The 24,170-nt window shown below is 39.2% G+C and overlaps 1 protein-coding gene across 2 annotated transcripts in view; it reads right to left on the reverse strand.

Moving 5' to 3' along the window:
- Window positions 1–23,683, reverse strand: part of WDR47 (WD repeat domain 47) — a 38,222-nt gene extending 14,539 nt beyond the window's left edge. Inside the window, exons 1-8 of one of the 2 annotated variants that reach the window (XM_054711694.1) lie at window positions 23,427–23,683; window positions 12,399–12,565; window positions 9,922–10,005; window positions 9,276–9,360; window positions 7,103–7,905; window positions 5,567–5,690; window positions 4,140–4,318; window positions 794–1,054 (exon numbers count right to left, since the gene is read on the reverse strand). In XM_054711694.1, the coding sequence (XP_054567669.1) occupies window positions 794–1,054; window positions 4,140–4,318; window positions 5,567–5,690; window positions 7,103–7,905; window positions 9,276–9,360; window positions 9,922–10,005; window positions 12,399–12,556 (1,694 nt within the window). In that variant the 5' untranslated portion in view covers window positions 12,557–12,565; window positions 23,427–23,683. Of the gene's footprint in view, window positions 1–793; window positions 1,055–4,139; window positions 4,319–5,566; window positions 5,694–7,102; window positions 7,906–9,275; window positions 9,361–9,921; window positions 10,006–12,398; window positions 12,566–23,426 lie in introns of both variants that reach the window. The other variant, XM_054711693.1, reaches the window with a different exon arrangement.
- Between the last annotated feature and the right edge of the window lie 487 nt (window positions 23,684–24,170).

Raw genomic sequence — 24,170 nt, forward strand, 5'->3', positions numbered from 1 at the left:
AAGTGTTACAGGAACTATAATAAAGAAGCATACATTAAATAAACTTCTGCTCTAGTATAAAACCAGAGTTTTTTATACTAAATATATAAACATCCAAATGCAAAAGCAAGTTATGCATTTTCAAATGAACTACTCTCAAAGGTGTTTAATGTTAAGAATAAATGAAGAAAAGTTTCCTTAACTTTTCCCAATGCATAACTTAAAACTTGTTCACTTATCACAGCAAGACAAAAGACTAGTGAAAACACAGATATGTATGTGAAGGGGCCAGAGCTACCAAGACTGTCTCGCACAATCATTCCACCATGTTATAAAACACCTTCTTTGTGCCCATTGGTATCTTTCAACAAATCAGATTATTTGTTGAAAGATACCAATGGCAAAAAAAAAAGAAAGAAAGAAAGAAAAATCAGGGAGAAGATAAAGGCTAAAACTATCATCTCTGAGTAAGATGGCTTACAAAAAAATAGAACTGTCCTGGTGTGATAAGAAAGCAAAAAGGAAAAACAAGAAAATATAGTCTCTTAAGAGACAAGTTAGTAGAAGAGAATATATAAATGAAGGTAGATTAGAAAAAAATTTGTTAAGTAAATGAGCTCCAAAAACTGTTATTGTAAGGCTCCAAAAAGAAGTATGAATTTCTATTCTTCTATTAGTAAAATAGAAATTCATACTTCTTTTTGGAGCCTTACAATAACAGTTTTTGGAGCTCATTTCCTTACAAAATTTTCTTCTAATCTACCTTCATTTAAATAAGTTAATATTTCCAGATTTTACAAAGTAAAGCACTTACATTTGGTTTCCACAAGAAGAGGGTTCCTCAGGAAAAGGTATGTGATTTGTGGATCCCGGATTACGAGGAGTGCTTGTGTAAATATTGGAAGCATCATGTGTTAATCTCTGGCTAGAATCCTGGGGTGGTGTAGAAAAACTAATGATAGAAGAATTATTAGATCCATTGCCTTTGCTCCCATTACATTGCTGGTTGAGTGTGGATACCTCACTACCAAGGCTATCCATTCCAATATTTAATTCACCAAGCTTTTGAATGGACCTATAAGATAAAAAACATAAGTATATTAAAATATAAACTAAATAACATTCCTAACATATATAAGACTAAAAGTTTGAGAAGGTAAGTAAATCATGCACAAATAATAGATAATCTCTAGCAAGTTTAGTACTAAAAAATTACCATCTTCCGCTGAAGACATAACCAAGATACTGAAAGAAGACCCCCACTTTTCTACAGTATGCCACTTTAAAGGAGATAGGCATGATGGGTACCACGGACTTCTTAAAAGCACCTTTTACCATTAAAACAGAAAAAAAAAATCTGTTTCTTCTCTGGTATAACTTTGGTTTAATTTTCAATTTTAAATTTAATTTCACAAAGAAGTCAATAAAGATATCACCACTTCCAAAATTTATCACCAATAAAACACAACAAGCCATTTTCATTTCCTCAGTCTAGTAATCTCAGGCCAATGAGGAAATAAGTGACTAGAGCAGGCCACGATGGGACACAGTCAAGTGTCAACCCTATTTGTCACACATTCATTCATTCTACAAAGACTACTTGCTAGACTTTGATCCAGGAACTAGGGAGATAAACCAGGGAGCAAAACAAGTCAGCCTCAGGGTTCTCCCACACCACAAGTCTCTGCATTAGGAAAACCTGACTCCTTATGTTGGACTAAGAGACCGTGAGGGCACAAAAAGGAAGCTGCCAGGTTTTCTTAAGATTTAGACCCACAACTGGCCCAGCATCCTTTTCTCCAGCCTAGATTCACTATGAGAGAGGACTGCACAAGGGGTGATTCATTGTACTTTCTAACATTATTGTGTGTGTGTGCATGTGTGTGTGAAAGGCTTTAATAAGACTTTAAAACAGCAGTTGAATATTATAGGAATTGGTAGCCATTACTAAATATTTATCGGTTAAAAATATTTAATTAGGCAGCATTTCCCAAATATTCTATGAAACTAATCCTATGAAATGCTCCCCATTTTTAAAAAAATAGTCTGGGGTCAAATAAATTTAGAAAGTGCTAAGTATAAAGAGTTGACAATGCTAACATATCATTTTGAGTCTCTAAAAGTGGAGAGATTGGCCTTGGCCATGTGGCTTAGTGTGTTGGAGCCCAGTCCTGTACATCAAAAGGTTGCTGGCTTGATTCCTGGTAGGGCCACATACAGGAGCTGATGGATGAATCTCTCTCACATTGAGGTTTCTCTTTCTCTCCCTTCCTCTCTCTCTAAAACTCAATAAAAACATATCCTTGGATGAGGATTTTAAAAATAAAAATTTAAGTGGAGAGGATGGGGGAGGAGCAGAATATGCCGCTAATAAGGGCCAAGTCAGTGGTGCCAATTATTAGTATTAATAGAAACAAAATATCAAAAGGTATAAAGTAATGATAGAGTACTGTTAATAAAAATCCTATCATGCTTTGGCTGATTTTTTTTCATTAAGATCTATTATATAACATAACTCTCTTTCTCTTTCTTTTTCTAAACCTCTTGGAAGGAAGAAGCAAAATTTAAATATGGAAACTAAATTCTGTTGCCAGAATGATTTGGAAGAATAAAACGTTAAGAGGAAAATGCATATTTTAATTTGTAGATTCTATCTCTATTCGATTTGTCCTTGGTATTAGACAGGTACTTTAAAATCCCAGTACAGGCTCAGATATATAAAACTACAGATCCAGAAAAAAATTGAATGAAAGTATTACATTAAAGGGTTAGAAAACAGAGTAGGTAAGAAAAGGTTAAGAGAACAACAGAGAATTTATGTAAAGCTAATTTACAAAAGCTTAGGATAAACATCATACTTATAATAGAACTGGTTATCCTATGGATTTTTTTAACATACTTTTTAATGTAATTTTAAATTCTGACATCTAAAGAAATTGAGAATAGCTTTTAAACAATAAATATATTCTATACTACATCTAAATTATAAGAAATAATTTTAATTATATTTATAATTGCCTTTAAAGGAAGGAAAGGCCATTTTGAATAGTTTAACTGTTTTTCTAAGGCGGTACTCCCCACCACTACTGGGATCACTTTGCCGCTTCATCTTCAGACAATCTAAATATCTGCTTTCACTGAAAATGAAATGGTCTGGAAGTCAAATTGCAGCTATAATTTTTATGAATATGAAGAGGACATCCAGAACCAGAAGTGGCAATTCATCAAATTAGGATAATTCTGAGAGCCACTGACTTGATCAGAGGTGATAAAACAATCCTCAAATTGAATTTCGGAGGCCTACTTAGACTCTAGGCTACCATTATAAACATTCCTTGTGTGAAGGTTTGAAAACAGGATCAATTTCAGGCTCGCTGACTTGCACAAACCTCAGTGTCAAGCAGATAACTTCCAATATTATTGGGCCAAGGAAAGAATTGGCAGTCACCAGTTCTGGCAGTGTACTGCCTAATCACAATCCTGATGATAGCCAACAATTATGGCACACTTCCTATTTGCCGGGAATTAGTCTAAGTAAGTGTCTATACATTAATTAATTTAACCTGCCAACAACCTCCGCTCATTTAAATATACATATTCTGGTTTATTAATTTTAAAACATGTTTTATATATATCTCCTATAATTAAAAATAATATAAGTTCATACTCTTGGCAGAAATTATAAGAATCATTTGAAAATGCTGAATTAAGAAGAATCTGTATGTGTAAGCACTCAAAATAACAATAAAAACAACAGCTCACACTTTATATAGTGCTTACTGTATATGACAGTACTGTTCTAAGCACTTTACATATGTGAACTCATTTAATTTTCATGGCAACCTGTGAAGTAGATGAGAACACAAGCAAAAAGAAGCTAAGTAACCTCCCCTCAGTCCTCAGCTACCCAGGATGCACCTGGCAGTCTGCTTCCAGCCTGTCTGCTGAGCCACACACTCTGGGGCTCTGGCTGCTTAGATGTGAAAGGACTTTAAAGGGAAGGGCACAACCAGATGAGTCCTCAGAATGATGTGTCTGAAGATATGTAACTCCACAGTACTCAAAACACTTAAAAAACCTTAACATTTCAAACCCTACGTGGAAAATAAACACTTCTTTTAAATAATTCCTCATGTTTAAAAAATGAGTGAAAGACCAACCTATTAAGGAATTGCTCGGTGAGGTTCTGCTGCTGGTCAGGCCCATCCTCCTGATTGACACCTCCTTCAAGCAGCATCTGCTGGTATATCTGTCGCTGTTGCTCCTTCTGTTCTAAATGCTGTTGATAGCGTAATCTTTGCCTGTAATATTCTTGAAATTGTTCTGTTGAATCTCGAAGCTTTAAAATTTGAGAAAAATATATTTGAGCAGACTGTGATTGAATAGGTTCTTACTCAAGAGTAAGTTCTGTAATGCTGAATAAAATATACAATTAGCTATATTTAACAATTAGAAAATACTAAATATATTGCACTTTGAAAAATAGCATCCATGAGTCTTAATAGTCAAGTAGATTGGTCAACTGCTTTTTTCCACAGCAAGACTGATCAAAATGAATGGTCATCCTGGATCCTTAATTAACCCAAGATAAAAATACAAATTATAGTGGTCACAAGGGGAACATAGAGAATATAAAAGTAGAAAAAGACTAATAAGACTCTACCTACATTACTTGAAAAAAACAGTTACTGAGGGATTGCATTAATATCTAATAAACACAGTATTAACCTTGTCCAATATACTTAATTTAAGCAAGTAAATTGTTTAATAAGTTACTCTAGAGAGAAACTTACAAAATTTCCCTCAAAAACAGTACTTTAGTTCAGGTTTCATATGGGATAAATGGGTGTTCAACTTAGCAGTCTCAGCATTCCTCCTTCACTCCTCTAGAACTGTATAGCACTCAAACTCACAGGACTTAAATATTTACTGAATTCCAGTATCGGCACTATTGGACTAGTATGTTTTGGTATTCTCATTTCCCTTGTGATTTCTTCTTTGACCCACTGGTTAAGAGTGCTATTGCATTTTGACAAATTTGTGAATTTTCCCATTTTCCTTCTGTTATTAATTTCTAGCTTCATTCCATTGTGGTCAGAGAAGATACTTTGCATGATTTCAATCTTTTTAAATTTATTGAGCTTTGTTTTGTGTCCTATCATACGGTTTATCTTGAAGAACACTGCATGCGCACTTGAGAAGAACGTGTATTCTGCTATTGTTGGGGTGTTTTATAGATGTCTGTTAGGTCTAGATGGTTTACACTGTTGTTCAAGTCTTCTATATCCTTAATGATAGTTTGATTAGGTGTTTTATCCATTATTGTAAGTGGGGTATTAAATCTCCAAATATTACTGCATAACTGTCTATTTCTCCCTTAATATATTTGCTTCATATATTCTGGGGTTCTATTGTTTGGTACAAATATGCATTTGTATTTTCAATAGTACTTTTTCTACTTCACTCTAAATACTATTACTTCTTACAAAGAGAGTCACACTAAAGCAGCGGTTGCCAACCTTTCGGACCTCACGGACCACCGGTTGGCGACTGCCGCTCTAAAGGACACTGGGGTAGTAAGTATTACCTCATTTTTTTCTTGCCTATCTGGTCCTGGATTCTGTGCTCCATTTGCAGGCTCTTTTTCTGAAACTGAACTCTGGCCCAGGATTTCACTGTTGATAGGTCGCTGTGCCTCAACAGGTGTATCACTTCTTCCAGAAAGGTGCAAGAAAACAAAAGGGAAAAGGTGGGGATGAAGGAAAATATATTTTAGTTAGAGAAATTTTAATTTAAAATAATTAACAGCCCAGTTGGCATGGCTCAGTGGTTGAGCGTCAACCTATGAACTAGGAGATCACGGTTCAATTTCCGGTCAGGGCACATGTCTGGGTTGCAGGCTCGGTCCTCAGTGTGGGGCATGCAGGGGGCAGTCAATCAATGATTCTCTCTCATCATTGATGTTTCTATCTCTCCCTCTCCCTTCCTCTCTGAAATCAATAAAAATATATTTAAAATAAAATAATTAACATTTAACATTTGATATGCCAGTCATCTTCACAAAGGCATCACTAGTAGGAGCCTTGTACTCGTAGGTACCTGAACATACATACACACACATGCACCGAGAGGAGGAAGTAGAAAGACCTGGGAAGAGTTTTTAGCTACTCGGCTTTAAACTGGTAATGACCATAAGATAAACAGAACTTGTAAGAGTTGTTAACTGTACAGAGATAGAATCAAATGACCTTCATAAAGTAACATCTGATTTAATTTTGAAATTTATGCAACACTTCCATATGTATTATCTCATTTAACTTTCATAATAACCTGTGAAATAGGTTAGAACTCCCATTTCACAGATGAGGATACAGATTTAAAAAACAAGTTATTTTCCTAAAATTGCACATCTTCAATAAAGCTCAGACTTGAGTCCAGGTCTTCACACTCCCAATCCAACGCTGGCCCATGCCTAAGGATTGTTGTGTGTTTCTGGGCGGGGAGGTGGGGGGACATTTAATTTTGAGACTATTATTTTGAATAGCAAAAGCTTACATATTTCAACTGATTTTTCTTCCTTTTTGTTTTGAGTTTTGTGTTCAAGTGAAAAGATATCCTTCAAAATACTACACATTCCTTTATAGACCTTTCTTTCCTGTGTATCTTCTTGTTCACTATAGTAACTCAATCACTGTATCCCGGGATGTAGCATGGTGCTAGCACGTAGTAGACACTCAAGTATTTTTAAATGAATACCGACATCAAACATGTAGGAGTCTCTTCATGTGGTATCTTTAACATAATTGAGCTTGCCAATATTGTTTTACTTACACCTCAAATATTTTTTAAAACAAGGTAAACTTTTTCCAAAGTAAATGTTTATACTTTATCCAGAGCACAATAGCTCTCCTATAGCATGTTATGATCACCAGTCAAGACACATACAAGAATCAACCAATGAATTCATAAATAAGGGGAACAACAAATCCCTCTCCCTTCCCCGCACCTCCCAAATCAATAAAAAAAATTTTTAAGGAAAACGCATCCACCCACACCCACACAGAACCATTAGGTTATCTCAGACTTGTGGAGATTTCCTAATTTTTTATGAGCAAAATCTTACCGTTCAGGAGATTCCTCATAAATACTGTGACATTCTGTATTCTCAAGCATGAGACTTCTACTGAGGTTTTGTACCCCTGGATAATGGAAGTTAGCAAAGGAGTGTGACATTGGAGAAGTTTTGTTCCCAAGGTCTGAGATTCTCTTATCGTGACTGGTCAGTCCACAAGTGAGGCCATCTAAAGCAGGATTCAGAGAGCGGGTCATATAGGCATCAGCTGATTGAGGCCTTCTCATTGGAGATGATGGATAGGGAGAAAGTTTGCTGATAAGAGGAGTCAAAAGATCAGCGTATGCAGCTTTTGTGGGTTTCAGGAGTTTATCAACATGAATATTAAGCATTTTCTGTTCAAAAGCACAAGAGAAGACAGAAGAGGGGAGGTTCTGAAGCCATGACAATAAACTCAGATCCAAATCGTCACAACCATTGCCACATAAGAGGTCGATGCCAAGAAGTACTTCACTTTCTGTGATTTCTTCTCCGGTTGCTTTACTTTGACAAAATTCTACGCAGCACTCATAAAGTAGACCCTTCATTACAAGCTGAAATAAACGATTATTACTTGCTTTAAAACCTGCCTCACTTAGCTTCCTATCAGCAGGAATGAATTCTGCAACCATGACACAAGCCTCTTCGAAACAGTGAACTCGGGCAGTGCTGGGATTCCAGTCCTTAAATTCAGCGTGATTGGTCAGACGAGGCAAAGTCAAAAGCAAACAGAGCTTGCTGTAATCATCTTTAGAGGGGCAGTACTCTTCCAGGGCATGTAAACATTGCACGGCTTCCTGCATGGTAAATTCCAGCTGTAAGAAAATACAAGTTATCACTATAAAGAGATGTAAGATATGAAAGCAATGAGAGTGTTTCATTCAAACACAAAGATACTTCACATACTGTCAAACTATTCAATTGCAAAAGGATAGACTCTAGGGTCACAGAATACTCATGATTTTTAGGGTATTTAACAACTTTCAAAGCAGAAACCAAAATATTTTTCACTACTAAAATAAAAAGATTAAATTATTTCATTAATTAGCACATTAAGCTTTTATCTACTAGTATAAAAACAGTGTTGTAATTCAGGCTAGACTATTATTTTCAAATGTATAATTTTAAGGGTAATAATTGAGTTTTCTAAAAATGAAACCTGACGCAAACCAATATTCAATTGTCTATATAACTTGCTGTCACTCCAACTTATCCAAAAAGCAAAAGAGCCATTCTCAAACTTGCTTAGGAAAATTTGTGTGGAGAAAGAAAGAAAATCAAGAGAAGGAACATCGGACAGTCCATTTGCTACAAGAACTGTGCAGAGACAGAACAAGAGGAGGCTTAGCTGAGAGACAAATTATAATAATTTGTATAGTAAATGTGATATTAGTCATAAGCTGTTACTTATTTTTATTTTTTTCCATAAGCTCTTAACGATGTAAGGAACTTCACAGCTTACGTACTCCAGCTTTTATATCTTACATGTAGGAAAAGGTAGGATGCATATTTAATCAAAGTAATCCAATTAGTGGTGAAGACAATAAAAATTAGGGCTGTGACTTACAATCCAGTGTCCTTTCACTTTTAAACATCATTATCTGGCAAACATTTCTCTATTATATATGGAAGTCCTCACTGTAATTTCTTTATGGTTTATTTCAATGAAAACTTACTGGCACTTAATAAAGTTTCACTGGTTTTAGATGTAACCATAACTAATATTAAAACTTGAATAGTAATTCTCTAATCAAAAAGAATTTAGTCATTCAATTGATATTGTCATAAAGATAACCATTTTATCGAAACACCATTTCTGCATCAAAGGAAATATGAGCAGACAGAAAGAAGAGGCAAACACAATCCACTTCTGCGATGAGGGAAGAAGCGCTGATGTCGAGTCATCAAGTCAAACCTCTATTGCTGCCCAAACGACCTGAACAGGACGGGAGCACGTTCTCGCCCACCAGCCAGCCATTCAGTTACCATCTCTGCCTACGTCACGGGACGACTGTAGCCTCACTACAGGCAGAAAGTACTACAACTGCCATGGAGCAGAGCTTACCCGATCGTGGCTCAAAAACACTTCAAAAACTCATGACACTAATCTTTCGTTTTAGTGGATAAAAAGTACTTATGACTGAAACAAGACTAGGGCGCAAACCTTCAGGAATAAAAATCTTACATGCTGGGGCTCATCTTCTGCTGACATTGCATTGTTAACACATAAAGCTTCTAAAAACTTCTGCTTCAGGATAATGTAACGGAACCTGCGGAAAATTAAGTATGAAGCATTAAAATGATTGAAAAGCTGCATTATAGCAATGTCAAAGACTGGAAATGTAACTCAAATTCCTGAAGCTGTTAAAACAAGATATGTGTGTCTTAAAGAAGTAATTATTTATTTTAAAAAAGAACTTCAAAGTTTTTAATTTTCCAATGTCTCATAAATCAAATGTAATTGTAAGTTACTATAAGTACCTTTGCTTTCAGGAAATTCTTAAAATATTTTATGAAGCTTATCACACTGAAGCCATAATAAAAATAATTTCAGTAGCAAGTAGTCACAATTCAATACTAGATGGAAGGATTTCTATTTCCAAAATTAATTCTAAACAAAAATCAAGTTTTTATGGAAGATGTCAAATGTAACATAATATGAAGTCAAAATTCAGTAGAGGGTGTGCAGGAGGCAGCCCATCAATGTTTCTCTCTCATCGACGTTTTTCTCCCTCTCTCTCCCTTCCTCTCTAAAAAATATCAATAAACACATTAAAAAATAGCAAGTTATAAAACATTAATTTTTAAAAAAACTTCAGATGAAATCTTACCTTTTTTTGTCAAATTTTTCCATACATTCTAGAGGCTGAATGAACTGAAGAACTTCATCCCATTGACCATCAAGGATTAGCTGCCTATATAAAGGGAAAATCCATGTACTTATCAAATCTGGGTTACACTAATTAAAAGCAGAATAGCTGACAAGATAGCATTAAAGCTTCAGTCTGAAGTCTGTAATGGGATGAACTTTTTACTTGGTTCCTCAACCACTATAATAATTTTTTTTTACAACTGATTAGTAACAACATATGCTGTACGAGAAGAATTTGTGAATCTACAACCACTCCTCATTCTAACATGTGTGTGTTTTTTTCATTACTCTCTATTACTTATGGGCTAGTGTGTGGTATGTCCCTGTCTCCGTGTTTCGCAACTGGGGACAATTTGGCAATGTCTGGAGATATTTTTGGTTGTCACAACTGAGGTGCTACTGACATCTACTGGGCATAGGTCAGAGATGCTGCTAAATACCCTACAATACATAGGATGCCCTCACCCCCAAGGACATGCACAACAAAGGATTATCTTGCACAAAACGTTAATAGTGCAGAGGTTGAAAAATCCTGCTCTAAATGGTGAATCATCTTTGAGGCATTTAGTACTAAAGTCTACACTCTGAGAATGAAAACAGGAAGTAGTAAGATCAGGTTTCATTCTACTGTAGGTTCTATGGGAAATTTTAATTTACAAGGCATTCCTGTTGCTGCTCTTCTTTTATAACAGCAATTTCCCTCCTTTTGGATATTTTGAAAAGTAAGATTTAAAAAGGGAGGGATGGCAGTAGGATCTACACAGGATTGCCAACTTTTGATTCTGCAAAGAAGGAATATTAATAAAAAGCAATCGCAATATAAATATCATCATCATTCTATAAAGGGGTATTTTAATATTTAAAAGCGTAGGAAAGCCCAGCTGGTGTGGCTCAGTGGCTGAGCATCAACCTATGAAACAGAAGGTCCCAGGTTCAATTCTGGGTCAGGGCACATGCCCGGGTTGTGGGCTTCATCCCCAGTAAGGAGCATGCAGGAGGCAACTGATCAATGATTCTCTCTAATCATTAATGTTTTTATCTTTCACTCCCTCTCCTTTCCTCTCTGAAGTCAATAAAAATATAAAACTTTAAGAAGAAAAATTATTAATAAATAAATAAATAAATAAATAAATGTAGGAAGGAGACCATTTCAAAGGCCAGCCCTTTAAGATGAATACATTTTGTTTAATGAAAAACTTACTATTTTGTAATTCCATGCATTTTTCCACAGACCAGCAAAACTTCTTCACAAACCAACAGGTTTCAAGGGGGTATTTGAGAGCCACTGCTAAATTGGAAGACAAGGCCAGACGGCCTGAGGGTTGGTTCCTAACATATTGTGGACTAAGCTCCCCAGTGTGGGGTGTGCAGGAGGCAGCCAATCAATGATTCTCTCTCATCATTGATGTTTCTCCCTCTTCTCTCCCTCTCTTTCCCCCTCCCTCCTTCTTTTCCTCCCTCCCTCCTTCCCCGCTCTTCCCTCAAATAAAAAAAAATTTTTTTAAGTTCCTTTTCTATGAACTAGGACCACTTCATTTCTTAAGGCTTTCCAAGTCACAAAATGCCACATGTCCAAGAATCTGTACAACTTGTCAAGGATATTTGGTTTTTTGTTTTTTTTTTGATATTTGGTATTTTTATCACGTAAGCATAAAATACATTTCTGTCCAGAAATTTGGGCTTTTCTTTTTCTGTCCAATTCAAGTTAGGATATATTTAGCTTTCCATTTTGGCAAACGTTAATTCCCTTTTGCTCTGCAATTCCATTTCCAAGAATCTTGTTCTAATCCAAGATACAGAAAAAAAGATGCTCAGTAGAGCATTTATTTAAGAAAACTTGAAAACAATTTATTGTCTAAAAATAGAGGAACTATTAGGAAATTAATAAAATTTGAAAATTTGTAGTGTAAATTTGCAGTCACATAGAGAATCCTTATGATGTTAATGGATAAAGCAGGATACTAAACTATAAATGCAATATTTTTTTCTTAATTGCTGTTATTTTTTAATATGCACAGAAAATTATTAGTAGAGCATCTAGAATCTGGTAGGGTGATTTTTCTTCCTTATTTTTCTATATTTTCTATAATGAATATGTTTATATAATGAGAATGTTTTATTTCTATGACTAAAAAATGATATTTCAGAAATATTTTTTCTTTCTGGAGTCCCTCCTTCCTTAATCAATTATTTCTTGTAACAATGCCACAACCACAATGTAGCTGTAACTCCCGTTTTTTTAATGGACTTCTAGATCTTGCTACTGAAACCATTCTACAGAAAACATTGTTTGGTAAATGTTCTAATATAAACACAAACATTTTTTTAATTATACTTATATGACAATAAAGAACTACCTGTGTTACACATATTACCTTATTGATACTTAACATTGCTTTAAAGGAGCCACACACCTCACAGCTAATGAATTCATACCTCAGGAAAAGCATATCATCTGAAAACAGGCCATTTATGACTCCACTTTCCTTCTCAAGAGCCAACATACTAATGTGAAGCTTCTTTGAGTTCAAAAAGTCTAACATTAGCTTAATGATTTCGACCTCTTTTACATTCACTGTTTCTTCAGCCGTCATGTTGGTAGCCTAAATATTAAACAGAACAAAACAAAAATTAATCCTATTGCTTTATGTCCAAGTGTTACTAACTGTCTGGAAAGTACACATCACAGGCTTCTTGGAAATATTTAGTTCAGATATTTTGAAGTGAAATTGTAATACTTATCAAAACCAAGTCATTCTTTAAGGTGTAACAAAGGTATGACTCTGATTTTTTAAGTCCTTATCTTTGAGAGATACACTTTGGAATAGTCACAGATTAACTGATATAAAGTCTTTGATTTGCTTCAAAATAATACAAGAAGAAGGGAGTGGGAGGAGATAAAGATTGAACAAGAATAATCATGACTATTGAAGCAGGGCAATGGGTAATGGAGGTTCATTTGCTATGGTTTGAATGTTTATGTCTCCCCAAATTTGTAAGCTGAAATCCTAACCCCCAAAGTGATGGTTTTGGGAGGTGGGGCCTAGGGGAGATGATTAGGTCATGAGGTCCGGGCTCTCATGACGGATTAGGGCCCTTAGAAAAGAGGCCCCAGAAAGCTGGCTCAACCCTTCCCCGTCATGAGGATGCAATGAGAAGTCAACAGCCAGCAAGCAGTAAGAGGGCCCTCATCAGAACCTGACCGTACTTATCTTGGATTTTTAGCCTCCAAAACTGTGAGCAATGAATTTTCACTACTTATAAGCCGCCAATCAATGGTTTTCTGTTATAGCAACCCAGATGGAATAGGACAATATTATTCTTTCTACTCTTACACATGTTTAAAATTTGCCATAATAAAAAATACTTAAAAAGTTACTAATAAACAAACCATGCTTAGCTATGTCATAAATACCTTGTCCTAGGTATTCATACTCATTCCATAAGCATTATTGGCTTTTCTCTGTGACAGGCCCTGTCCTGCACTCGGAAGACACTGGCCCTATCCTTAAGAAGCTTACCGTATAGTCTAGCAGCAACATGTAAAATATTGCGCCCTGTATTGTAGAACCAAACAAAACAAGGCTGGTTAAAAATACAACTTTAAGTTATATCGGTACAATCAACCTAAACAATGATATTTTAACTCTCTAAAATCACTTCTAGCCCTAGCCCGTTTGGCTCGGTGGATAGAGCGTCAGCCTGCGGACTAAAGGGTCCCAGGTTTGATTCCAGTCAAAGGGCACATGCCTGGGTTGCAGGCTCAATCCCCAGTGTGGGGTGTGCAGGAGGCAGTCGATCAATGATTCTCTCTTATCATTGATGTTTCTATCTCTCTCTCCCTCTTCCTTCCTCTCTAAAATCAATAAAATTATATTTTAAGCCCTAGCTGGTTTGGCTCAGTGGATAGAGCATTGGCCTGCGGACTGAAGGGTCCCAGGTTCGATTCCGGCCAAGGGCACATGCCTGAGTTGTGGGCTCGATCTCCAGTAGGGGATGTGCTGGAGGCAGCCGATCAATGATTCTCTCTCATCATTGATGTTTCTTTCTCTCTCTCTCTCACTCTCCCTCTCCCTTCCTCTCTGAAATCAATAAAGAAATATATTTAAAAATATATATATGTATATATTTTAAAAAATTAAAATCCCTTCTAACTCTTATTACCTACTAGAGGCCCGGTGCACAAATTTGTGCACCAGTGGGGTCCCTCGGCCTGGACTGCAGGATCCTGCCGAAACCAGCTCTCTGACATCCCCCAAGGGGTCCCAGATTGCGAGAGGGCGCAGGCCAGGCTGAGGGACCCCACTGGTGCACCATGAGGGCGGGGGAGGGACGTGGGAGGTTGGCCAGCCAGGGAGGAACCTCGGGAGGGCTTCAGGGCATGTCCAGCCCATCTCGCTCAGTCCCAATCAGCCAAGCTAACCTACCGGTCAGAGCGTCTGCCTCCTGGTGGTCAGTGCACATCATAGTGAGCAGTTGAGCGGCCTTAGCCTATCATTGGCATATTACACTTTGATTGGTTGGACGGACGACCAGACACTTAACATATCAGGCTTTTATTATATAGGATATAAGTTTATAGTGATACAACTGAGTATATGAATTCATAAAGATTTAGAACTAGGAAGAGTTCTGAAGATCATTAGGTCAAAATTCTCATTTTACATATGAGGTCACACAAGTCAAATGGTCCAAGTTGCTGCAGTTTTCAAATGTTAAGGCTCAGAGCAATACAAACAACCACTTGAAGGGGACTAGCTACAAAGAAACATCAGATGGAACAGACTGTAAGCATATCTTTCTCACAGACCAACTAACTTTAACCAAGCTCATAGAAACACATACAGGTATGGACAAGGTTATTTTTTTCAATTTGTTTACTATTCTTTCAATTTATTTCTTCATAATGTGAAGTGCAAATTTCTAGCAGACCAGAATGCTCCCATCAGTTGATGCTCTCCTACACAGAGAAGGTGGTAGGGAAAACAAGGGACAGTGCCTCGGAAGACAGTTCTATGACTCAAATATTTAGTGATATCAGACTCAGCTAATCTCACACATCCACCTCCACAATAAAGACATGCCTGCTTCAGGAAACAGACAAATCCCAAATCTCTCTCCCAGCAAGCCAGCCACCTGATTCCTCATGCTTTGGATTTCCCTTTGCTGTCTTCTGAGCTTACCCTCCTGTTCATAGACTTTATCCAAAAGACAATAAATTTAATGGTATTTCCACTCACTGAATTCTAACCGCATTTCAGAATTGTCTCCCTGACATGACTCCTAGAGCACAATGATTAGCAATTTGAGCATTCCCCAAATCTTCAGATAATTATTCCTAGCAAAGGAATGACTTTCACTAACTAAACTCTCATAAAAAAAAAAAAAATCACACTTCCCCACTGCATCTCTAAGTTCTTAAAGGGTACTATGTACCAGCAATACAACTTCGTGCAGAATTAAGACTACAATTTGCTGATGTTGTTCAATACACACAATGATATTTAACATTTTATAGGCTACATATTATTCAACATTCAGTCTAAATATTAGGTAACTCTGGAGTTACTATGAATTTATAGCAATAGTCATATTTGAAATCATAACTACAAGTTTAATGCTGCCATCATTTCAGTCAATAAAACCTAAAAGAAATTCATTCATACAAATACATATTTTACATTGAGTCTACATTTAAATTTTGAATAGATACAGAAAACATATCTTAGTTAACCTAGAATTGGTCAGGATTTTTAAAAATTAATTTTAAAAGACAAGTTTTAATTCTATATTCTGAAATTCCCAATAGAGATGTACTGTATTTTAATCACTCAATCCATAATTTTAATTCTTATAAACTTCACTGTTGCTGTATGCAATATAAAACATAGGCATGTGCTTGATGACTATATCTCAGAATTATTCTTTTCTAACCACCCTGTGTTATTGAAACATTTGAGTGGCTCCAAAATCCTAGCTATATGATTTAGAAATTAGATACTACACATACACACACACATGCACACACATGCACACGCACACAAATGTAGTAATCCCCCCTTATCTGCAGGGGATACGTTCCAAGACCCCCAGAGGATGCCTGAAATCATGGATAGCACTGAACCCTATATATATACTATGTTTTTTCCTATATATACATACCTTTTCCCTTAAAGGAAGCATGTTATGGCTTCTCTTTGGCATATCTAAATTGCCAGCAGCACCACTCTTGTGCTGTGGGGCCATTATTAAGTAAAATAATGATTACCTGAACTACAAGCACTGTCATACTGCAACAGCCAATCTGATAACCAAAACAGCTAATAAGTAGCCAACGGTCGAGTAGCGCATACAGTGAGTGTGGGTCAAGTATGACTCGTGTAGGGGCAGGATGTGGCGGGACTGTACAAGATTTCATCATGCTACTCAGAATAGTGCACAATTTAACACTTATGAATGATTTAGTTCAAAGATTTCCATTTAATATTTTCAGACTGTGATTGACTGCAGATAACTGAAACCATGGATAAGGGGGACTACTGTCCATATCTCTATTATAAAAACACCTTGGTCATGATGCTGTCACGGTGGAATGACCAAAGACTGGTCACCAGGAGGCTGCATGCGCGGGTGGGCGGGGTGCGCGCAGGTGGGTGGGGCTGGGAGCACGGTGAGGCTATGCGGGTAGGCGGGGCCGCGTGATTTCGCACACTGGGCTTTTAGTTGTTAAGATAATATTTAATTCATAAACAATTTTAATCTCCTTAAACTATTAATCATTACAAAACCAGAATTTTTCTCTAATTCAGAGGAAAAGAACTCAATAATAGCCCTAGCCAGTCTGGATAAAGCATCAGCTTGTGGACTGAAGGGTCCCGGGTTCTATTCCAGTCAGGGCACATGCCTGGGTTGCGGGCTCAGTCCCCAGTAAAGGGCGTGCAGGAGGCAGCCGATCAATGATTCTCTCTCATCACTGATGTTTTTCTCTCTCTCCCTCTCCCTTCCTCTCTGAAATAAATAAAAATATATATTTTTTAAAAAGAACTCAATAATAAATGGTTCTTCCCGCCTCCTCAGAGAGGCTATAAATCAGTAAGAATTAACTAGCTTAGGAACAACTAAAATTATCTTTTAAATGAGATGTACAGCCAGCCGGTGTGGCTCAGTGGTTGAGCAGCTACCTATGAACCAGGAGGTCATGGGTGATTCCTGGTCAGGGCATATGCTGGGGTTGTGGGCTCGATACCCAGTGTGGGGGCATGCAGTAGGCAGTTGATCAGTGATTCTCTTTCATCATTGATGTTTCTATCTCTCCCTCTCCCTTCCTCTCTGAAATCAATAAAAATATATAAATTATAAATTTTTTACAAATGAGATGTATATAGTACAAAGTGCTAGTTATATTAACTTAAAATATTAAAAAATCAATGAAGAAGTGTCTAAAGAAAAGTAGAGTTGATTTCTAAAAGCCATTAAAAAAATGGAGCTCTGGCCCTTCAATCCAACTGCTATTTAGCCAAAGTCAGCTCTGACAGCATCTTAGGGAGACCTGCCAGCTCATGGTACACATGAACAATGACTCACCACCCAGAACTTATGTAGGGCCAAAAATATAGTATATTCCACTAAAAGTCAAAAGTAAAAAAGGGGAAACTCAGAATGTTTCGGTATTTCCATATTAAATGACAGATTTATCTGTAAAAATATATCACAAAAACGTTTTCCTTTAAGGAATAAATTTTTACTTATATCTAATACCTGGACTAGGTAAGGTAAGGAAACAAGAGTTTGTTAATTTAAATTCCTTATTGTTTAAAGTATTACATATGTCTCCTTTTTCCCCCACTGACCTCTCTCCAGCCGCTCCCACCCAAGAGTTTTCTTTAATAATAAGCACATCTGGCCCTGATCGGTTTGGCTCAGTGCATAGAGCATAGGCCTGCCGACTCAAGGGTCCCAGGTTCAATTCCAGTCAAGGGCATGTACCTTGGTTGCGGGCACATCCCCAGTAGGAGGTGTGCAGGAGGCAGCTGATTGATGTTTCTCTCTCATCAATGTTTCTAACTCTCTATCCCTCTCCCTTCCTCTCTGTAAAAAAAAAAAATCAATAAAAATATTAGAAAATATATTTAAAAAAATAATAATAATAAGCACATCTGGCCCTGACCGGTATGGCTCAGTTGAGTGTTGTCTCGTGCACTGAAAAATCGCCAGTTCAATTCTTGGTCAGGGCATATACCCAGGTTGTGGATTTGATCCTCGATTGGGGTATGTATTGGGGTGGGGGGGCAAATAATCCAAATAATAATAATATTAAGCTCATCTGGAAACCAGCTGGAAGGTGGTTAACATTTCAGTACTTAAATAACAATTAATATCCACAGACACTAAATTTTAGATGGACTCTCTATGTGTATTCATATTGATTCTTATCTTAGTGAAACAAGATTAGAAGAATGTATTAAGGAGGCAGAAATAAAATTATTTTTATAAATCTAAGATTAAAGATAAAACGTTAACAATAGGAAAAAAATATATAATGACAATAGAAATACAGGCAGTCCTCGGGTTACGTCGGACTTGACTTAGGTCGTTTTTGTGGTTATGTCACCATCTCCCATTTGTTTATTTAAAAAAAAAAAAGTTCTGTCATTTTGACGTCTGTACATATGTACATGTTTTTTATTATTTATTTACCACAAGTAAAGGTCAGGAATTATTATCTTTCTTTTAAATTTTTTTTACTGTTTCACTTCATTGCTGCTGTGTCTGTGCTCCGTGTGATTGACGTAGGTGCTTACGTAGGTGGGTTCCGACTTACGGAGAAAATCGTGTTACGCTGCGCCGTAGGAACGGATCTCCGTAACCCGAGGACTGCCTGTAGACCAACTTCTATGTACATTTCCATACATAGATATGGAAAAAGTTTTATGAAAAAAATATCAGTGGTAGCTTTCTAACCAATTATAAATAGGTATGATTTAAATGTTCCTTTGCAATGAGATTACTTTACTTACTTATAATACACATTAAAAAGAAAGAAAAACATACAAAACTAAAAATCATTCGGAAGTATAAGGTTGAAGAAATTGGGGTACAGCCACTATAAATTTTGTAGTCAAGAAAGAAGTGCTTAAGAAAGGCTCCATTAGTCCACAACTCCATTCTACACAATAAAAAGTACTCTCTTTTAATTTCTAACTATTACAGGATGCCTAATACTGATCTATGGTGCTTTACAATTCCAGTTTGCAGGAAAAAATGTGGATAAATGAAGTCCCGTGAAGTCACTGAAGAAAAAAAAAAAAATCAAACTACAACATAGGACTACTGCACCTTTTCCTTTAAAAAACGAAAAAAGAAAGAAATCTGCTGGCTATTCTTTTAACAAAATAGCACTCCAAAAACTTAGGTTGCTGCCAGGTCATTTAATTGTAAATGTCCAACAGCCTAAAAGGAACAGGCCGATATCAGTTGGGAAGGAGACCATCCCCGGCCAGTCTTCAGGTGAGACCACAGCCCCTATGGCAGCTTGACTACAACCCCATGAGACCTTAAATCAGAGGCACCCAGCTGGTCTGTGCCCAGATTCCAGACCCTCAGAAACACTGTGATTTGTTGTTTTAAGCCACTAATTTTAGGGAAAATTTGTTGCATAATAATAGAGAATACAGAACTCCATTTTTTCCCACAAGTAAGAATGTATTTTCTTTCTAATATCGAACTGAAATCTACTTGTGACTTTCATCTAGTTATGTCTTCAGGGTCAGCATAATACAAGTTTGTTATGTTAAAAACGTACACATATTAAAATCTGACAATAATCGTGTTTATTCCCCTACTTCCTTCAACCATTTTTCAATAGGGCATATACCTTGGTTGAGGGCAGCTTTCAAGTCTCCCACCATTCCGGTCATTCTCCTCTTAACATTTGTTAATCTCCCTCTTAAAACACCTCACACTGAACACAATATACCAGGTGTGGTCTGGTCAGCCACTGTATACAGTGAAACTAACACTTCCCATGATGCAGGCACTATACAATGAATACAACAAAAACAACTAAAATACAAAGAGTACCATAAAAGATTTACAAATGCAATGTAATGGTCTCCTGCTAAGAATGGGTTTGAAGGATTGTTAATATCCTGAGATGCAGAGATGGGAAGGGACAGGGTACTAACATTTATTGTGCATCTACTATGTCAGGCCCTGTGCGAAATACTCCTATATAGTATCTATGTAATTCTTACAATTCTATAATTTCATTTTACAGATGATCACACTAATGCTCAGAGACATTAGGTATTTGTCTAAGGGCACACAGCAGAAAGTACAGCAACAAGAATGGACCAACAGGCCCTGATCAGTTTGGCTCAGTGGATAGAGCGTCGGCCTGAGGACTGAAGGGTCCCAGGTTCGATTCCAGGCAAGGGCATGTACCTTGGTTGCGGGCACATCTCCAGTGGGAGGTGTGCAGGAGGCAGCTGATCGATGTTTCTCTCTCATCGATGTTTCTAACTCTATCCCTCTCCCTTCTCTCTGTAGAAAATCAATAAAATAAAAAAATAAAAAAAGCTTATCACTTAAAAAAAAAAAAAAAAAAAGAATGGACCAACAGGGTCTATCTGACCATAATCTTGTGACCTTTCCACTACAACATTGTGACATTTCAGGGGTAAAAACAAGAGGACAGAGGGCTGGGAAGGAGCGGGGAGAGGTTAATGGGGTAAAAAAGATTCATATGCAATACTTTAAACAATAAAGAATTAAAACAAAAAACACAAGAGGACATAATTAGGATTCAAGAAATCTTGAGCCTAATTTACCTTAGAAATTAGTGAGAAATTGTCCAGATTATCTTTTTGTTTTAATATAAAAACAATATATTTTGCCCAGCCAGAGCGGTTTAATTGGTTGAGCATTATCCTGTGCAACAAAAGGTTGCCAGATTGATCCCAGATCTATATTTCTCTCTCACATCGATGTTCCCCTCCCCTTCCTCTCTCTACACACGTCCTTGGGTGAGGATTTAAAAACAAATAGTATGGCAATAATGCTATTACTTAAAAAAAGAAAAAGAAAAGAAACAATATATTTTATCCAAGTCTTCAAGTGAAATTGATGGCAACTCCATAAGTATGTGCCATGTTACCTGACCACAGACTTATCATACTCATGCACATAACAGCTTATCTCTAACACTGCAAATACTCCTGTTTGAAAACCATAGGACAAAGTAAACTATTTCTCTATAAATCAAGAACCAATAACCCACACTGAGGATTATTTAATACCAAATGAATCTCAAGTCACAGTTATTTGCCATAGCCTTATTTTCTAAATATGAGAACCCCCTACAGAAAGCAAGAACACATCCCTGACCCACATATAGGGAGGAAACACCCTTTTCTCCACGTCACACAGTAATCAAGGACCTCTGCGGGGGAGTAAAACTGCACCTCAATCGTTCCCAGGAGCCTTTTAAGGCCATTGTAAGAAATAAGGTCCTGCACCTGAAAATGCAAAATAGATCAAGCCGAAAATGTTAATTATCCTTGCCAATGCTCCACTCTATTAAAAGGTAATCAATTGGTGCCTTCCTTTTTTTTCCCCAGAGTGCTTTCAAATACATTATTTTGCTCAACTTCAGAGCTTATTTCCAGACTAAAACAATAGCAGGTATTATCCCCATTTTACAGATCTAGAAATCAGAGTCAACAGAAGGGTAAGCAGCTCTTCCAAGATTGTAATCAGCAGCAAAGGGAAACTTAAATCCTGGCTGTCTAGACTTCCGGGTTACTGATCGAAGGAAAACTGCATCTTTTCTTACTTATTTTGAAGTGTTTCTCCAACTGCAGCGCATGTCAAGCTGTCCGTTCAGTAAGTACTCGATAAATTCCGTTTCACAAACAGAAGAGGCTGAACACAGTTATGTAAGTAGGAACATAGGCTAATACCCCTTTTCTCTAGGATACATTCCCATTACTGGCTTTAAAAAAGGGGGCGGGGGGAGACAGAACAGGGAAGTTGGAGGGTGGGAGATAAACAGCTTAAAATCCCTTCACACAAAAATTACATAATTAGTATACCTAAAACTGATAGGATACTGCATGTCAACTGTAATTGAAAAAAAATTAAAATTCATATATAATGGCATCTAAATTCAAGGTGTTCCTTTAAAGCTAACCATATACTGTTATGCGCCATTTGTCTTTTCCACCCTTGTATATTTTTTTCTTTCCTGTGTGAAAGCAATCTATCCCCTAAAGCCTAAGGTTCATTACATCTTCCTTCTAAATGAGACCTCGAGAATATGCCATATAAAGGAAAATGGGCCCTTAGGCACTGCTTCTTTCTAGTAAAATTTCAATGCAAACACATGCCAACACTGGAGACAAAAAAAACAAAAATCTACTTGGATTTACCGTGAAAAAAAAAAATTTCCTAGCGCATTAAAAACTGCATGTTAACGTCTGTGCCATGAACTTCTTGAAGTGTTCTCTGAAGTCCACAACAAAGGGAGGGAAGGAAGTGTTGGGATCACAACCTATGAATCTGGGTGGAACAAAGGCTTCTCCTTCATTATGCAGGGAACCAAGTTGCCAAAAAAAAAAAAAGCTCGGCGCAGACACCACGCGTGGTTAGTGAGCGGGTCTGGGTAGAGAGAAGAAAAAATCAGATGCCGGTCAAACGCCGCCGCTGCCTGCCCCCGCCCCCGCCCCCGGCCCTTTTGGCCGAGGCCTGGCCCCAGAGCCACAGCCCCAACCCCTTTCTCTCCGACACAGGGACCCAGATTAACCCCGAGAGCGGGCATTCCCACCTCCCGCATCTCCCCGGCAGGCGCCCCCCGCCCAGGCTCCACCCCGACCCCAATTCCGTCGCCGCCCTTCCCTCGGACCCCCCGTCCAGATCCCCAAAGGCCGCTCCCGTGGACTACCGAGGTGAGAGCGGCCAAACCCGGCCTCGCGGGGCTGCCCCTCGCCCCCAGCTCCCCCCTCCTCCCGGCCAAGGCGTGCCCACCTCTCCCGGGCTCGGCGATGGAGCGAGGAAGGAAGAGTCCGCGCCGTCTGCCCCGCTCCCGCCTCTCGGCAGCAGCGAGGTGGCCACCACCCCGGCGGCCGCTCGGTGCTCGGGGGCGGGCAGAGCCAGGGCGCGGGCGTCGCTGTGCCCCCGGAGCCGGGCTGGCAGCGAGGGGAAGGTGTGGTCCCGGGGTGGCGGCCTGGCCTCGGCCCCGCCGTCCCCAGGTCCTCATCCCCGCGGCGCGGGGGCCTCACCCGCGACCCATCCCACCCGGTCAGCACCCCGGCGCACTCTAGACCCCCCACCCCGGCCGCGAGCGCCGCCCTGGGGGTCGCCTGGCTCGCCGCCCCGGCAGGTGGTGACAGGTGGCGACGGGTGACCATGGCAACGCGAGGTGTGCGGCGCGGCCCGAGCCTGCCTCCGCCTCCTGGAGTCACTCACCTGAGGGCGAGCCCGGGGAGGCGGCGGCGGCGGCGGCGGAGAGAGCGGCGGGGAGGCCGGCGGCCGGGGCCCGAAGTGGCCGGCTCCGCGTGGGGCGGGAACGCAAGGGCGGCGGTCTCGGCTTGGCGTCGGTCCTCCCTCCGCCGCGCGTCAGAGCATCAGTCCGTCAGTCCGTCCTTCCTCCGGGCGGCCCCTCCCAGCGCGGCGGCCCTCAGCCCAGCCTCCCGCAGACTGCGGTTGTCAAACGGTGCCGAGCCCGTCCCGACCCCGCCAGCCAATCGCCGCGCTTCCCCGAGGCGCCGCAGGACCCCGCCGCGCGGGGCGGCCAGGCAGGTGCCTGCGCGGAAAGGAGACTCCGGGCAGGACCCTCCGAGCCCGGCGAGGGGAGGGGAGGACCCGCCTGGACCGACGGGCTCCCGGCCGGCGCTCCGAGGACTAGCTGGACCCCGAGGAAGGGCGGGCGTGGCGATTGCGGAAGACCCGCAGCCCCCACGCCGCCCCCTGGCCGCCCGTGACCGTGTGTCCCGAAATAGCGCGTAGGGGGTTGTGGTTTCCCAGTGGAGTCCTCTGCGCGTTAGAATGGACTCTTAATATGCCTCCCGGGTAATTTGTGAATACAGGTGAATGAAGCAAATCTGGCCTCCTGCTGTTTTTCCAAGCCCCATCCTTCCTGAAAGTGCCAGCAGCTTGGTCAGGGGAGGGTGCCCCTTCTGGATTTTGTGATGACCTGCCTTGAAGGGGTAG

This window comes from Eptesicus fuscus, chromosome 22 (genome assembly GCF_027574615.1).
Source record: "Eptesicus fuscus isolate TK198812 chromosome 22, DD_ASM_mEF_20220401, whole genome shotgun sequence".
NCBI lineage: Eukaryota > Metazoa > Chordata > Mammalia > Chiroptera > Vespertilionidae > Eptesicus > Eptesicus fuscus.